The 18,580-nt window shown below is 37.9% G+C and overlaps 1 protein-coding gene across 1 annotated transcript in view; it reads right to left on the reverse strand.

Moving 5' to 3' along the window:
• The window catches only part of SCFD2 (sec1 family domain containing 2), a 408,974-nt gene that overhangs the window by 319,808 nt on the left and 70,586 nt on the right, over positions 1 to 18,580 (reverse strand). The window contains exon 4 of the mRNA XM_043973416.1: positions 10,289 to 10,464. Coding sequence (XP_043829351.1) covers positions 10,289 to 10,464 — 176 coding nt within the window. The remainder of the gene's footprint in view (positions 1 to 10,288; positions 10,465 to 18,580) is intronic.

The raw sequence follows: 18,580 nt of genomic DNA on the forward strand, positions 1-18,580 counted from the left end.
CTAGAAGTATGACCCAGGGCAAGTCACCCTCTTTGCCTCAGTTTCCTCCTCTGTAAAATGGGCTGGAAAAGGGGATGGCAAGCCACTGCAGTATCTGCCAAGAAAACCCCAAATGAAGTCACCAAGAGTTGGACATGACCAAAAAATGACTGAATGACGACGACCACCAGATAAAGACTCTAATGACACCACTCTGCAACAACTACTAGTGGGAATTTGTATACAAGACATATAGAGAACTGTTTGATCTAAGGATCAAATGAGATAATACACAATAGACACTTAATATGTACCTGTTCCCTTCCCTCCCCACCCCCATCACATAAGAACAAAAGCCATTCCTTTACGGGTAAGTAATCAAAGGAAAAGAAGTGTAAATTACTAATAATCAGTGGGGGGGGGGGCAAGCTAGGTGGCTCAGTGGATAAAGCACCAGCCCTGGATTCAGGAGGACCTGAATTCAAATTCGACCTCAGACACTTGACACTTACTAGCTGTGTGACCCTGGGCAAGTCACTTAACCCTCACTGTCCCCCCCCCCAATCATATGGAAGAATGCTACAAATCGAATATAAGATATGCATCAAATCACTGTGAGGTTTTACCTTCCCTCCTGCAAATTGGCAAAGGTGACAAACAATGCTAATAGTGTTGAAGAGGTTATGAAAAGATAGGCACAACAGTGTATTCAAAAAGCAATTTGGAATCGTGAAAATAAAATAACCAAAATGTTCATACCCTCTGACCTAGAAATCCCACTACTAGATACATATCCAAGGAAATAGATAAGAAGAGAGTCTCAAATACACCACAATATTTATAACAATACTTTTCATAGTTGTAGAAAACTGGAAACAATGTAGATGACCACTGACTGGGGAATGGCTAAACAAAATAGTGGCACATAAGTGTAATGGAATATTACTGGCTATAAGAAATGAATATGATGAATATAGAGAAGCATACAGAGAAAGACTTATGTGAATTGATGCAGAGCAAAGGAGAAACAAAAAAACAGTCTATACAATGACTGTAGCAATGCAAATGGAAAAAACCACCACAAACCAAACCAAAAGGAATGTCACAAAATTACAAAGAACAAAACATGTGCCACAAAAATAAATATGAGAAGACATCCCATCCCACTCCTTTGCAGGGATGGGAGCTCCACAAGTGTGCAAACTTATATGTATTTTCAGTTTTTTGATGTATCAATTTTTTCTCTGATTATTCTTTTTAAAAATATTATTTGTAGGATAGAGCACCGGCCCTGGAGTCAGGAGTACCTGAGTTCAAATGCGACCTCAGACACTTAACACTTACTAGCTGTGTGACCCTGGGCAAGTCACTTAACCCCAATTGCCTCACTAAAAAATAGATATATATTATTTGTAAAGAGTATGGCTCTCTCCAGTGGCTGGGGGGAATGGGATAATGGCAAAACTTTTTGGTGATATAAATTTTTTTAATTCGTTTTTTAAAGTATAAGCTATTTAATCATCAACAGACAAACATTTTGATATACATAGAAAAATAAGAAGAGGATTGATATTGTGGTTTTCTGTTATATGCAATTTGGTGAATTCATAACATGTATGATAAACTAAATATAGTGGAAAAATTGTCCTGTGTATTCCTTTCTTAATTTCTTTGCTTTCTTATATGTATTTTAAAACACTTTATGTATGCGCTTTAAGATTTTTTTTTTTTTACATCTCTATCACTACCTACTCATTCATTCCTCTCTGGCTGCTCCTCCTTTGGAACAAATAAGTAATTTCAAGCAAAATAATCAACACATTGGCCATGTCTAAAAACGTATGTCTGATTTTGCACCTGTGGTCCATCACTACTCTGCCAATCATGGTTTGGCACGAATCTTTTGAAGTCATGTTTAGTCACTGCTTTGATCCGAGTTCTGATGTTGTTAACCTTTACATAACTGTGATGCAGTGGACAAAGTTGCCAGGCCTGAAGTCCGGAATCTTGCCTCAGACACTCACCAGCTTGGTGATCCTGGGCAAGTCACTTAACTGTGCTTGCCTCAATTTCCTTGTCTGTAAAATGAGCTGGAGAAGGAAATGGCAAATTACTCCAGTATCTTTGCCCAAGAAACCTCAAATGGGGTCAATGAAGTGTCAGGCAAAACTGAAAAACTACTGAACAACATAATTGTGAGCATCTTATAAACTGCTTTTTGAATTCAACTCATTTTACTCTGTATCAGTTCATATAAATTTCCCCAAGTTTTTCCCCCCAAATCCGTTATATTTATCATTTCTCACTATACAATAGAGACCAAGATAGGAAACTGGAGCGTTCGTTTCATTGATATGAGGAAACTCCCTTGACCAATGCAGGTCAGCACCTTCCCTGCCACTTGGAGAGTTACCTGAGACGTTTAGTGACTTGTCCAGGGATACTCAAGCACTGTATCTCAGAGGGAGGATCCAAAGCAGGATTTCACAGGTGCAAGACTAACTCTTCCATTATGCCCTGCCACCTATCTTCACAATAATACTCCATTATCCAAATGTCAGAATATGTTCAGCTCTTCCCAGTGGATGGGTATCCACATTGTTTCCAGTTCTTTGCTATGGAAAGAGCTGCTATAAATATTTTTGTATTTATGGGTCTTTTCCCTCTGTCTTTGAGTTTTTGGAAGTATATACCTCACAGTGTTATTGCCGGGTCAAAAAGTCTGCAAAATTTAGACATTAAGGGTATAGTTCTAAATTGTTTTCCATAATGGTTGAAACAATTCGCAGCTCCGTGGGATACTTTTTCTCACTCTTTTTTACTCTGGTAGATTTCACTCTGTTTTCCAAATGACAGGCTCTTTATAAACTTAAGCCATCTCTAGGAACTAATTCCTTGCCAAGAAAGAAGTGGGGAGGTGTGATGTTCATTCTCCTAGTAAAGTTTAATCCAACTTGGCTGCAAACATGGCATTATACAAATACAGCCTTCATGGCTATCAGCTGTCAGAAACATGTCGAACAGCTTTTATGGCCTCAAACAACCAAGAGAAATACTCAAAGGCTGAGAAAGTAAAACTGGTTTGTCATAGAGCAAACAGACATAGTGCTATTTAACCTACCAGTCAATGCATCATATAGCTTAATCTGGGCCATTAACACTATAATGCACATTTTTCATTGCAAAGATGGTAAAAGGTAGAAATATAGGCAGCACTTTTTTCTGACTATTTTGGTTGAGTTTACAGCTCACCTTAAGGTTACTGTAAAGTGTTTTCCTAGATGGATTTTTCAAGACACTATAAATTCAGCCTACAGTAATAATTAAAAATGGAGAAAACATACATTTTTTAGAAAGTATAAAAGCAGCTGTTTTTCTTCACCATACAGCCTGCAGAAGCTTTACAACTACAATAAATTCTTGCTAATAAATATGTTTTCTCTGTGATGATTAACATAAAAACATCAGCTATATGTTATGGAAACAAGAAAATGAGAGTGACTTTTACAAAGAAATAGATTATCAGATGCTGCAGATAAGTATGAAGAACAGCATAAATGTGTTTAAGTAATAGTTTCCATTCTTCCAATAATAACTTAAACTTGAGAAAACAAAAACTAGATATGAGTGTAGTCTCTGAAATCCACTTAAGGTGGTGAAAACATTTCTGAGTATAGTTACTATTGGCAGTGTTTTGGGCCCAAGGAAATGGATAAAGAAAAAACATTTCACCAATCTTCTACCAGATTAAGTATATTATCATTTATGGTTAACAGAAAACTGTAAAAAGATGCTTATTTCCTAAAACGTTTTTATCTATTGTGATGTTAAATTTTCCAAATTTTAAATGAAAACCAAAATCAGGAATCATTATTTTGTTTGTTTTTCCCTTAAATCAAGTAGGCATTACAAAGTTAGTAGAAATCCTTTGCAAAGAGGTTTAATTTTATAGAGTTAGTTTATGAAAATAATTATCCCTTTTGACCCAATTATTCTACCCTTGATAATATTCCCTGGAAATTACAAACAAAAAAGAGCTAGCTATTCCAAAGTTCTTGTGATAGCATTCTCTATAATTGCAAAACACTGGGAGCATCCTAAATGAATAACAATACGGGGAATGGATAATTAAATGGTACACTGATGTATTTGCTGGGATATGACTCAACATTAAATGTGTCCATTTCTGACAATTCCATTCTCACTGAACTGAGTAGCTAGGAGACAGGCCCTTTTAAACATTTATAATCTATTTAAATTGGCAGCAAAGGGATTTTAAACTGTACCCCACCCTTTCTTGGGCCCAAGGAATGAAAGGAGGGAGGAAGGGAGGAAGGGAGGAAGGAAGGAAGGAAAGAAGGAAAGAAGGAAGAAAGGAAGGAAGGAAAGGAGGGAGGGAGGGAAAGATGAAGGGAGGAATGGTTTGTCTATACAGTTATTTAAGCAATGAAGACAACGTTGAGGTTAGTGACTAAAGCCTGTAATCCAAGTATTGCTGAAGATTAGAGCTGAGACAGAACTTTGAAATCTCAGTCTAACTCCCTCATTTTATAGAAAGGGAAACTGAGGACCAAAATGTCTGCCTCAGAAACATACAACTGTCTGTGGAAGACCTAGAACTAGAACCCACCTCTCCTGTCTTTTCTTATTCCACTGCTCTCAAAAATAGTGGGATAAGAGCAACAGTTAGACTAAAAGAAATTAGTGCCCCTTCAAAGGACTGAGATTTTCTTCTCAGTTGTGATCAAGCCTTTGTGGAAAAACTACAAGTTGTCCTTGTGCCCAAAATAGACTTAACTAGTTTGTTTTCAGACAAGAGTCTGTAGAAAAGACAGCTGACCATGTATTATACCTTGGCATTCAAAGTTAATGGATGTGTGGGCACTGAAGAAAATCAGTAAGTTCCTAAACAAAGGTCAGGGAGAATAACTAGTTTCAAAGTTTGCCTTGGCTCCAAAACTGACTCATGAAGACACGGGAACAACTGAGAACACAGCACTATGCAGAGTAGGGGACAATTAGGATGAAAGACAGGTCTCAAGATTTTTAAACATCTACTTGGTTGGCTGGTTCTTTTTTTTTCCTTCTTTACTCACCATGAGCACTAGGGCTCAAGCAGCCAAGGGAGTATATATTAGTGGAAAAGACAATCTCCCAAACTAATCATATTCACAGGCAGAGACAGAACTGTGGTTTCAAGTCATCATCTTAGAGTTTCCAAGAGGGGCAGCTAGGTGGTGCAGTGGATAAAGCACTGGCCTTTGATTCAGGAGGATCCGAGTTCAAATCCGGCCTCAGACACTTGACACTTACTAGCCGTGTGACCCTGGGCAAGTCACTTAACCCTCATTGCCCAACAAAAAAGGGAGGGGGAGTTTCCAAGGATTTAGACAAGTGTTGAAGTGTTATAGAAACCTTTGAAGAAACCTCTCTGTGTTTGCACTTGCTTTCAAGTGGTTCTGTAAATGATGCTACAGAATCACAGAGTTGGAAAGCCCTTTAAGCACCAAATCCAACATATGCAAGAGCAAGAATCTCCTTACAAGAACCCCAGTAAATCGTCATCTTGCCTTTGCAGGATGGCATCACTCACTACCTACCAAGGAAGAATATTCCACTTTCAGATATCTCTAATTCAAGGAAGCTGATTTTTTTTCCTCCTTTATCAGGCCTAAAACTACCTCCCTTCAACTTCCATTCACTGATTCAAGTTCTACCCTATGGGGCCAAGTAGAACATTTCTAATCCCTCTTCCATAGAGCCCTTAAAACATTTGAGAAGAGCTATCAATGTCTCCATGACAAACCAAATTTCTTCATGATGAGGGAAAGCACTGTGATACAATGGAAGAAATCCCCAAGTCTGAACACTGCCTTGGACATTTACTAACTGTGGGTCATGGGTAAATCACTTAGCCTTTCTAAGTCTCAGTAAAATTCAACTGGTAAAACTAGTATAATAATAGCACCTACTGTCATAGGGCTGGTATGAGGTACAAATGAATTAATGTATGTATTGCTTTGCAAACAAAGCATTAGATAAATGCCAACTGTTGTTGCTATTATTATCTCCAGGTTCTTCACCACCCTAGTCACCTTTCTCTGAATGTCCTTCCATTTATCAATATCCTTACAATGTAGCACCTGGAATTGAACACAAAGTTCCAGGAAAGGTCTGACCAGAGCAGAATGCAGTGTGGCTTCTGAATCCCTCATTTTGGAGATCACACCTCTCTTAACTAGACAAGCTAAGATTAAGCTAGCTGTTTTGGTCACTGTATCACATTATTAACTCATCTTGGGCTTGCAGCTAGTTCACTAAAACCTACAAATCTCATATAAATTGCTCTCTAGCCATGCCTCCTCCAATTATTCCTGGAAGATTGATTTTTTCCCCCTTTACTGAAACACTGACCCCAAACAGTCATCAGACACCATGTGACTGAGAACTCAGGCTAGAATGACTATAAAAGGACAAAGACTTGGCATAATAGGACTGGCAGAGAGGGAGGCATATCATCTACAGGTGGAATATCTTCTACATGGCTCATTCTTTGTAAAGACTGAGCTAGTGCCAAGCCAGTCCAGATGTAGATATGACTTTAGTTTAGATCTCAGGTATCCAAACCTCTGTCTTGGAATCTACCACCATAATCAGCACCCCCATTTTTTATTTAAATATTTTATTTCTTCTCCAATTACATGTAAAAAAACAATTTTAACATTCACTTTTCAAAATTTTGAGTTCCAAATTCTCTCTCCCCCTCCCTTCCTTCCTCTTTCATTGGGAAGGCAAATCATTTGAAATAGGTTATTCATATGCAATCACACAAAACATAGTTCCCGATTAGTTATATTATAAAACAAAACACAAACCAAAAAAAAAAAAAAAAAGGGGCTAAGCACATGAAAAAAATAAAGAACGTAAAAAATAGTATGCTTTGATCTGCATTCAGACTCCATCAGTTCTTTCTCTGGAGGTGAAAAGCATTATTTATCCTAAGTCTTTCTGAGCTATCTCAGATCATTGTATCACTAAAAATAGCTAAGTCATTCACAGTTGATCATAGTACAATGTTGCTGTTACTGTATACAGTGTTCTCCTGTTTCTGCTCACTTCACTTTGTCTCAGTTCATGTAAGTCTTTTTGGGTGTTGTTGGTTTGTTTTTGTTTTTTAAATAACCCTGCTTGTCATTTCTTATAGCACAATAGTAATACATCACAATCATACCACAACTTGTTTAGCCAATCCCCAATTGCTGGACATACCCATAATTTCCCATTCTTTGCTATCACAAAAAGAGCTGTTATAAATATTTTTGTATATATAGGTTCTTTTCCTTTTAAAAAAAAAATCCTGTTGGAATGTAGGCCTAGTAGTGGTATTGCTGGGAGAAAGGGTATGCATATTTTTATAGCCCTTTGGGCATGAGAGTGTTTTAGTGCCCCAATTTTCCTACATCCCCTCCAACATTTCTCTTTTTCCTTTTCTGTCATATTAGCCAGTCTGATAGGTGTGAGGGTATCTCAGAGTTGTTTTAATTTGTATTTCTCCAATTAACAGTGTTGTAGAACATTTTTTTCCATATGGCTTTAGATAGCTTTGATGTCTTTGTCTAAAAACTGCCTGTTCATATCCTTCCTCTATTTAACAATTGGGGAATGACTTGTATTCTTATAAATCTGACTCATATGATGCATATATTGACTTATATATTTGAGAAATGAGGCCTTTATCAAAGAAATTTACTGTAAAAAAATCCAGTTCATCCTGTTTTCCCCCTATTTATTCTTCTCTCCTTTCACCCTGTTCTCCTCAAATGTGTTTTGTTTTTGACCACCAGCTCCCCCAATCTCTCTTCTTTAAGCCCCTCCCCTCTTCTCTTATTCCTTTCTCCTCCTATTAGGGTAAGATAGCTTTCTATACCCAACTGAACAATTCTGAAGAGTAAGGTTCAAGTGTTGTCTGCCACATCACCTCACTGATCTTCCCCTCTCCTATATAAACTCTTTCATGCCTTGTTTATGTGAGATAATTTTCCCCATTCTACCTCTCCCTTCCCCCTTTCTTCCTCTGTATTTGGAGAGGGAACACTATACCAATCTGCAAACTCCAACACCACAAGACTCTGAAATCCAGAGGCAAAAACCAACTAGTGTATATAGCTAGCAAATTTAAACTTCCTGGTCCCCTAATCCCAGAAATCTAGATTTGCAATCTAAGGAAAGAAAAGCCCCCTTCCAATGATAGTTCTCCCCACACTCCTGTCTCCATTCAAGTTAACCCTAAAATGCCCTAGTCCCTTTCTTCCTCTAACATCCCTTTCTATTGTGGCCTCTCAAAATCCCATTCCATTGTTAATAAACTTCCCTGGATCCTCCACTTCTCTTTTTCACACACTTTCTATCTTTTCTGAGAATGTCAAAATCTGGCTTTCTCCATAGGACTGGATAGCTTCTGCCTAATCCTTTCCTCATGTCCTTGACACTCTGGACCAAGAGAAGTAACTATACTGCACACTAACTTCTCCTTCCAGAACATTCTTTTGCCATTATCACTCAGCAACTCCTCCTCCGAAGCTCACTCCACTCATCTATATGATCAGGTCCAAGTACTAGCTATCTCCCAGCCTTCAGGCTACACCTGTTTTCTCCAGCCCAGTACTGATCTCACAGTCTTGTTCTTCAGCCTCAACTCCTGGCTTTATACTGGGCGTGTCAATATACACAATGATGTTCCCTGAAACTGGCCTCTTAGTTCAGCGATCTTTGCAAATCCCATGACCTGAAGCTTAATCCAACCTCAACCAACAAAAGGGATGGTCATATCTTAGCTATCACCATCACCCAAAACTGTGCCACCTCCATAAGTCTAAAGTCTGAAATTCCAGAGGATACCAGAGGAAAAAAATCCCAAAGCATCAACTAGGTCTACCACAGATTCATATAACCTGGGCTATAAGGCAAAACTCTTCTTCCCTGACTAATTCTTCTTTGTTTCAGTGGCTCCTCTAAAACTTCTCTTTTTTCTTCAAGCCCTCAATGCTTCCTCTAACTCCATCTCTTTCAGCAGTTGTGGTTTCCTCCTAATTTACTAAGAAAACAGAAACCATCTGCCATAAGCATCTTTTCTCCCCTACTTCATACATCAAAATTCCCCTACGTCTTCACCCAGAACAGCATATGTATAGAAATATAAGTATAAGAAGGAGTTATAAAATATAGTTTGATGCTGGGGGTGGAGCCAAGATGGCGGGGGAAAGACATTAAACACACAGAGCTCCTGATACAATCACCCCCAAAACAGCAATAAAAGAACCCCTGGAGCAGAAAAACACACAAAAATACAGGCTGAGATTATTCTCCAGCTATAGATAGATTTCAGGGGGCCATGCTGGACCACGAGAAAAGTCTAACCCCGTTATTGAGCTGGCAGACACACCAGACAAACGGCTGGAGGAATTTACCCTGGAGCCTCTGAATTGGTTACAGCTGAGTGTGCAGTCACATGAGAGGACTGATCAGCTGGATGGGGGTTGGGCAGAAACTGAAGGGGTACCAGTGTGATGGGGAAGAATTCGGCTGTCCCACTCCAGCAGGGGACCAGGAAGAAATCCTGAGTGGCAGAAGACTCAGGAGGAGGAGGTACGCAGGCTCGTCGAAGCTAAGAACCACACCACAGAAAGCTTTGCTGGTTGGTTGTTTAGTAAATAGGCTTGAGGTTATCTCTGGCCCAGAGAACAGGCCAGGCAAGAGCAAAGCCGACCCTCCCTCAAACCAAACATCTGGGAACCTCTGAAGCTGGGAACAGGAGTGGAGCCGAGAAGCAGTGTCACTCACCCCCCCACGCCTGTGGAGAGTTTAAAATCAATTAAAAGATGAGCAAACAAAGAAAGTTCAAAACTATAGAAAGCTTTTTCAGGGACAAGGAAGATCAAGGGGCAGCCTCAGATGAGGAAATCAACCACAGGGCCCCTACATCCAAAGCTTCCAAGAAATATAGTCTGATGACAAAGATGATATTCAATATTTAATGATGTCAAAAAGAGAGATTATCAGAAAAGGTGTATGAAAAAAATTTCCACTTGAAACTTTGGGCTTTTTCTTTTTGCTGGGAAGTGGGGGTGGAGAAGGGAAGAGACCTCAGTGACAAAGGGAGGAGATTTAAAGAAAAAGTGTTTAAATGATAAAACCCCCAAAGAAAATCTGTGATGATACAACCAATATCAAGTGTTATTTATTTTTCAAGTATAAATGTTAGAAAATTCCTTCAAGACTTTGATTGCTAATATTCTGATAAGCAGTTTACCTGGAGAAGCAGCCTTTCAAAAGCCAGAAAGTTGTCCCATTTGGCAGATAGGGGATGTTTCAAAGTCTGCACTGCAGCCAGCCCAAGCTGCAGGAGACCACAGTGATTCTCCAAGGCTTTGAAGTTTTTCTTGAAAAGCTGGACATAAGAGTTGAGCTGTGCAGGAGTGACTCGACCTAGGGGGGAGAAAAACAAACAAACAAACAAACCAGTTTTCTCAGCGTACTCTTTGTTAGTGGTCCAGTCAAAATTTTGAATGAATTCACAGTAAATGAATAATACTTCCAAACATTAGTGTAAATAATATTTCATGGTCAATGTAGAATTTCTCCATGATGTAGCAATGTGATAGGTCAAACAGACAACGGGAAGGACAATGATTAGTTAGAGACTCTATTCATGTATAAGACAGAGAACCCTGAAAAGACTTGTATGAACTGATGCAGAGTAAAGAGAACATGATGCACAGTGACTACAATAAAGACAACATGCCAGTTGACCTTGGAACAGATGCAAGGACCCACATTTACTCTAGAGGCCAAATGGCTATGGTTGCTTAGAGTGACAGACTTGGGGCAGGTATACCTGTTACACTGGTCAGTTTTGTTTCATTCTTTTTTGCTAGAAAGGAGGATTTGAGGGACAAGGCATGGTGTGGCATAAGAGCAATATAAATAGCACTAACTTATTAGAATTTCTTTAAAAGAAATGTTCCTTTGAGATCAAAAGATAGTTTGATAATGAAAGGAAAGAGTTTCATTCTGGAACAAGATTTCACATTTATAGTTGCACTCTAGGGTTCACAAAGGATTTTTCTTAAAACAAATCTATGGTAGTACAATGATTAGTTTTCACATTTTGTAGGTGAGGAACCTGGAGTCCAGAAAGATGAAGTGATTTGCCCTTGGTCAGGCAACCAGAAAGTGGCAGAGCCAGAACTGAATCTTCTAACTCAAAGTCAGAAATCTGACTCCAGAATTTTAACTACATTTCTTCCTCGGCAGTGACTGGTTAACAGGTCTGGAATGTTGAAAGATTTCATTGGAAAGGGGGAACAAGAAAAAGGAATCACCAGACATGTGTCAACACTGATGACATATCACATTTGGAACAACAGTCATCTACTTAATATGTATTAAAGATCCTACAATGTACTGGATGTTGTGCAGAAAAGCTCTATATAGTATTTATTCCTTCCTTGCATCCAACTCCATCTAAAACCATCTGCCTATAACATTCCAGAGGCTTGAGATAGCTTCCCCCGTCTCCATCTGCCAAACTACATCCTTTAAGCTACAGCTGCCCAGAAATTACATTTTCTATAAAAAATCCCAAGCCATTTAACCTCTTTGAGACTTGGTGTTCTCATTTGTAAAATGAAGGAGTTGGATTAGATGACCTTCCAACTCTCAATCTATGACCCGTTCACCCTAATCCAGATTAAAGAAAGCAATCAACTTGTATCTACATAAAAGTAATCAGTGAACCTTTCCCACACACAAACTCAGGTAGAATTTATTATTCCTTGAAAGGCAATAAGGCATGGTTGATAGGGAGACAGCCTTGGATGATCCAGGCTCAAGACTAACCCACAATATATTTTAAGTGTATGACCAAAAGCATGTCATTTAACTCCTCATCATACCCAGGCAAGTATTTTAGGGATCCAAGTTAGAGACAATTTGTGGATCTTTATCCTCATAATCAGTTTCTGTATCAGGAATTCCCTACGAGTACAATAACAGCTCTAGTCCAACAGTAAGTAAGAATAAAAAAAAAAAAAAGAAGAGTTCTTTTAAAGAAACTGGTGGGGGCAGCTAGATGGCGCAGTGGATGGAGCACCGGCCCGGGATTCAGGAGTACCTGAGTTCAGATCCGGCCCCAGACACTTAACACTTACTGGCTGTGTGACCCTGGGCAAGTCACTTAACCCCAATCGCCTCAGAAAGAAAGAAAGAAAGAAAGAAAGAAAGAAAGAAAGAAAGAAAGAAAGAAAGAAAGAAAGAAAGAAAGAAAGAAAGAAAGAAAGAAAGGAACTGGTAATGCATTGAGGCTCTTTGTATGACAATTATTTCTCAATATACCTTGCCCACCAACACCATTATCTTTCCTTAGAGAAAAGAAAAAAAGTGAAGAAATTTTACAAACAAGGAAACTAAGCTCAGAAAGGTTAAGGAATTTGCCTAATTTCATACTGCTTTTAAATAGCAGAGCCAAACTAGAATGCAGATCTTCATGACTCCCAGCCCTATTCTCTCTCCTTCTCCAGCTTTAATCTTCACATCACCAAGGGTCCATTCAGCATTTTCAGCTGAATGACCAATAGGTATGTCAACATCAACATGTTCCCAAAAAGAATTCACCAGCTTCCCCCAGAAAGTCTACCCCATTCCTAATTTCCCTGATTCTATGTTAGCACTATCCTACCTGTCACCCAAGTTCAGAATCTAGGAGTCATCCTCTATTCCATACTCTCCCTCATTCCTGACACTAGGTGCTTTTTGATGTTTGATTGTTTCCTTCATTGTTTCCATGACACTATCTATCCATCTCATTCTCTACCATTTCCTTTTCCTTTTGCTTTCAATCTTTCCCAACCAACATAAGGGTCTTTTCCAATGAGTCCTGTCTTCTTGTGTGGCCAAAGTATTTAAGCTTCAGTATTTGACCTTCCAGTCTGAATTAATTTCTTTTAAGTATTGACTGATTTGCTCCCTGCTGTCCAGGGGTTTCTCAAAAGGCTTCTCCAAGCTGTGGAAAAATGGGAACACTAATGCATTGCTGGTGGAACTATGAACTGATCCAGCCATTCTGGAGAGCAATTTGGAACTATGCCCAAAAGGCTATGGGACTGTTCATACCCTTTGACCCAGTGATACCACTGCTAGGTCTATATCCCAAAGAAATCACAGAGGAGGGAAAAGGACCCACATGTACAAAAAGATTTATAGCAACTCTCTTTGTGGTGGCAAAGAATTGGAAATCAAGGGAATGTCCATCAACTGGGGAATGGTTAAACAAATTGTAGCATATGAATATAATGGAATACTGCTGTGCTATAAGAAACAATGAGCAGGAAGAGTTCAGAGAAACCTGGAAGGACTTACATGAACTGATGCTGAGAGGAGTAGAACCAGGAGAACATTGTACACAGTAACAGTAACATTGCGTGATGAACAATGGTGATAGACTTAGATCTCCTCAGCAGTGCAATGATCCAAAACAATTTCAAAGAACTTATGATAGAAAATGTTCTCAAAGAAAAAAGAACTGTGGATTATGAATGCAGATTGAACCGTACTGTTTCTACTTTGGGGCCGGTTTTTTCCCTTCTTTTTTGAAGTTTTTCCCTTGTGCTCTGATTCTTCTTTCACAATATGACTAATGCAGAAATATGTTTAATGTAATTGTACATATATAAACTATATCAGATTGCTTTCTGTCTTGGATAGGAGGGAAGGAAGGGTGGGAGAAAAATTTGGAACTAAAAATCCTGTGAAAACGAATGTTGAAAACTATCCTTACATGTAACTGGAAAATAATAATTTTTATATATATATATATGAGAGAGACTTCTCCAGCACTGCCTCTACACATCATTACATCCATCCTTTCTTTTTCATTCACAAGGGTACTCTATCACTTTTTACCTAGCCTCCTAATTGGTCTCCCTCCCTAAAATTTCTCCCCTCCATTCTATCCTGAATATGGCTGTCAAAACAATATTTCTAAAACCACATCCCCAAACAAAAAGCCACAGTGGCCCACTACTTCCTCTAGAGCAAATATAAATTCCCCAGTTTAGTATTTAGAGTCCTTCGCAGCCTGGTTCAAATCTATATTTCCAGGATGACTGCACATTACTTCACTTCATACACTCCGTGCTCTAGCCTATTTCCTGTTCCCTGTATGCATCTCCCATCTCTATTCCTTTGCAGAGACTGTCTGCCTCATCTGATATGCTGACCTCTATCTCTTACAATATCAAACTTTCTTAAAAGTACAGCTCATATGCCACCTCCTTCAAGGAGGTTCTATTATTTGCCCACTCCCCCAACAACCTCCAATTTTCTGGTCTTTACTTTGTATAGGTAAATGCTGTTTGATACCTACCACTGGCATCATCACTAAAATATGAGCTCACTGAAGGCAGGACTGTTTCATTCTTTGTCTTTGTAGCCTAGGTCCTAGCACAGTGCCTAGCATGCAGCAGATAGTTAATGATGCTTACTGGCTGATTGCTTACCATGATATCAAGTAGCCTCTTGACTTCCATTTCTTTCCTTTTCTTTTTTAAAATTTTTTTTGTGAGACAATTGGGCTTAAGTGACTTGCCCAAGGTCACACAGCTGGTAAGTGTCAAATGTCTGAGGCTGGATTTGAACTCAGGTCCTCCTGAATCCAGGGCAGGTGCTTTATCCACTCTGTTACCTAGCAGCCCCCTTGACTTCCCTTTCACTAGTGGAATCTAGACTTAGTCAATACTTTCATAGACATATAAGACATATGGTCTTAATTAAGGAAACAAATGTTTATCTTTCAAAACAGAAATCTAAATAGTGCCCTCATTAGCAAATCTGGCAACTGTTCACTATTACTACAATATTTTCTTGCCTTTATGGCCTATAGTATCCAAAAAAAAGCAAACATGCAGAAATCAATATAAAAAAACCTTGTGCAGAAAGGAGGCAAAAAAGCAGAACTTATTTCCCTTTTTCCATGGATTTATAAATAAATAACTCATATGCAAGAAAATGCAACTTGACGCAATCACAAGCTAATGGTATTTTATTTTATTATCATAAAAGTATTTTATTATTTTCCAGTTACATGTAAAGATAGTTTAACATTTATTTATATAAGACTTCTAGGGGACAGCTAGGTGGCGCAGTAGAAAGAGCACTGGCCCTGGAGTCAGGAGTACCTGAGTTCAAATCTGGCCTCAGACACTTAACACTTACTAGCTGTGTGACCCTGGGCAAGTCACTTAACCCCAAATGCCTCACTAAAAAAAAAAAAAGACTTCTAGTTCCAAATTTTTCTACCTCCTTCCCTTCCCTCCCCAAGACAGAAAGCAATCTGATATAGGTTATATATGTACAATTACATCAAACATATTTCTGTATTAGTCATGTTGTGAAAGAAGAATCAGAACAAAAGGGAAAAACTTCAAAAAAGAAAACAAAAAACAAAAAAGGTAGAAACAGTATGGTTCAATCTGCATCCTCATTCCACAGTTCTTTTTTTCTGGATGTGGAAAACATTTTCCATCATGAGTCCTTTGGAATTATCTTGGATCATTGTATTGTTGAGAAGAGACAAGTCTATCACAGCTGATCATCACACAATGTTGCTGATATTGTGTACAATATTCGCCTGGTTCTGCTTACTTCATGCAGCATCAATTCATGTAAGTATTTCCTGGTTTTTCTGAAATCTGCCTGCTTACTGTTTCTTACAGCACAATAATATTCCATTACATTCATATACCACAACTTGTTTAGCTATTCTCCAACTGATGGGCATCTCCTCAATTTCCAATTCTTTGCCACCACAAAAAGAGTAACTATAAATATTTTTGTACACATGGGTCATTTTCCCTTTTTTATGCTCTCCTTGGGATCTAGACCTAATAGTGGTATTGCTGGGTCAAAGGGCATACACAATTTTATAGCCCTTTGGCCATGGCTAATGGTATTTTTTTTTAATCAGTATGTATCTGGCTTGAATAGAAAACACAATGAAAAGACTCAGTTTCCCAAATCAACTAAGTGACAAGATGAAAATGTCTCACTGGGACACATAAGAGCTTCTAACATTCAGTCTACATCAAGTAACAAAACCACAAGCTCTGAGCACTGAAGAACAGACAGAACTTTCATACATGATTTTTTTTTCCTTTTAACGTCATCAGGAAGATTTACATAGTGATTTAAAAACTGTCGATCCAGACTGGTTTTGCAAGTTACCTTTAAAAAGAATTCCTCTTTTATGATTTTTCATGAGAGACATTGTCTCACTAGGGCAGCTAGGTGGTGCAGAGTGCCAGGCCTGGAGTCCAGCAAACTTAAGTTCAAATCTGGCCTCAGACATTTACTAGCTATGTGACCCTGGGCAAGTCACTTACCCTTTTTGTCTCAGTTTTCTCATCTGTAAAATGGGCTGGAAAAGTAAATAGCAAAGGCTCTAGTATCTCTGCCAAGAAACCCCAAATGGGGTCATGAAGAGTCAGACACAACGAAACACAAGCAGAAAAAAAGGTTTTGTTCCTGTTGTTGCTGTTGTCCAGTCAATAATGATAGGCAAATCATTTTCTGATTTCAATTTATTAAAAATGTATTTCATCATGCTTTACTGCTTTTTATAATGCTGACAAACTAAATCCTGACACAATGTTGGCTCTATTCATTTATAAATCCCATGAGCATGATGACCGCAAACTTAAGCAGAAGTATCTTTGCTTTTCTGTAGTTATTAAATAGCAAGGCACATATAGAGATTTGGGGCAGGACAGACATTACTTGTAGCAGCCTCAAAATAAAGAGTAGTTTGCCAGTAACATCTGTAATGATTTATTATAAGTGGATTAGACAGAAGAAGGAAATCATACTTTGAAAACTGCATATGAAGTTTCATAACTGTTTAGTTATGAAATGGTTTAATGAAGAGTTCCATTGAGGAAGAAAACAAACAGGAAGATGTCAGCAAAAATGGTGCTGACCAGATAAACTGATGAGTCAATACTAAATACATGCTACTTTTCCCAAACCAATTAGACTCATCTCAATTTAACCTACTATGGCATAACAAAGATTACTTCAGAATATGAACTCAAGATGAAGGCAATAGATCATAGATCTGAAGCTGGAAGGGACTCTGAAAGTCAATCAATCCAAACATTTAATCTTATATATGAGGAAACAGCTTGAAAAAGATTAAGTGACTAGCTCATGTTCATATGGATGTTTTCACTGAGATGTCAATTCAGGCCCTCTGAATCTAACTCTAATACACTCTTTCCTCCAGAAAAATCGTTGCTTTTCAGTCAATGTTCTTAGGTACAATCACAGTGTTTTTATGTAAATATTATTACCTTTTTTCTGAATTCCTAATACGCTCCAATACAGAGAGAAAATGGAGTTCTATTTATTAAAATGACAACTCAAGCTAGCGAATGGTGAGAGAAAGACCAGTGAGGTAAGGTACCTAGATTATTATTTTTTTTTTGAAGTATCAAAGAAGTGGACAGAAAATAAATAAATGGCGTTCCAGGAAGATACACCAGTGAGTAGTCAGGACCAACCTTAGTTTGTCATAAGACTCAATTGCAATGCTAATTTGAGAGACTTGAATAGGAAAAGCATACCATGCTTAGAGGCTATGTATACAATGAAACCATATGAAATATATGTACAATATATATATATATATATATATATATATCTCACATCACATCACATCACATCATATCCACACACATATGAAAACCCAAAGACACAGAAGCTTAAAACTTATAGGAAAAGTTAACAAAAATAAAAAATTTAGAACAGTAAGGCATTAATAGTAGGAGAAATTTAATTTATCAATACTTAGCAACTTAAACTGAAAGATTAACAAGAAGAAAATTATTATCTTGAAGAGGACTAAGAACTGACTAAAACACACACCTGTAACAGTCCTTCCTTAACCTGATTGCAAAGTCCCTCTATTCATTTTAGGGTAGCCCAAGGACCATCTTCTACAAGAAACCTTTCCTGATCACCACTGTTAATGCCTTCTTCCCAAACTACCTTTTACTTACCTACCTTTTATTTATTTGTTTTTATTCACTATGTAGCTGAGATATATATATATATATTTAAATATGTATTATCTTCCCCATTAGAATGAAATTCCTTGGGACTGGGAATTATCTTCAGTGCCTTGCAGATAAAAGTCACTCAAATATTTACTGAATTATTGATATAAAAATGGATTATAAATGTATATGTACATGAAAAATATAGGAAGATAGTTTATTTTTCAAATGTACAGAATATGTTTACAAAACTGATCACGTTCCAGGGCAGTGGTTTCCAGCTTTTATTGCTTATGTATCCCTACCAATAAAAAATTTTTGAACACCTATCTCCAAATATGTATGTATTTACTTATAAATTACATAATATACTACTGTATTATGGACATTATAAAATGTGCAAAAATATACATTTTCAATTTATTGATCAGTTTTGCTGATTTTTTTCTCTTTTTCTTTAAAATATTATTAGTTAGATAGGATAGCTTTCTGGG

This window comes from Dromiciops gliroides, chromosome 6 (assembly GCF_019393635.1).
Source record: "Dromiciops gliroides isolate mDroGli1 chromosome 6, mDroGli1.pri, whole genome shotgun sequence".
Classification (NCBI taxonomy): domain Eukaryota; kingdom Metazoa; phylum Chordata; class Mammalia; order Microbiotheria; family Microbiotheriidae; genus Dromiciops; species Dromiciops gliroides.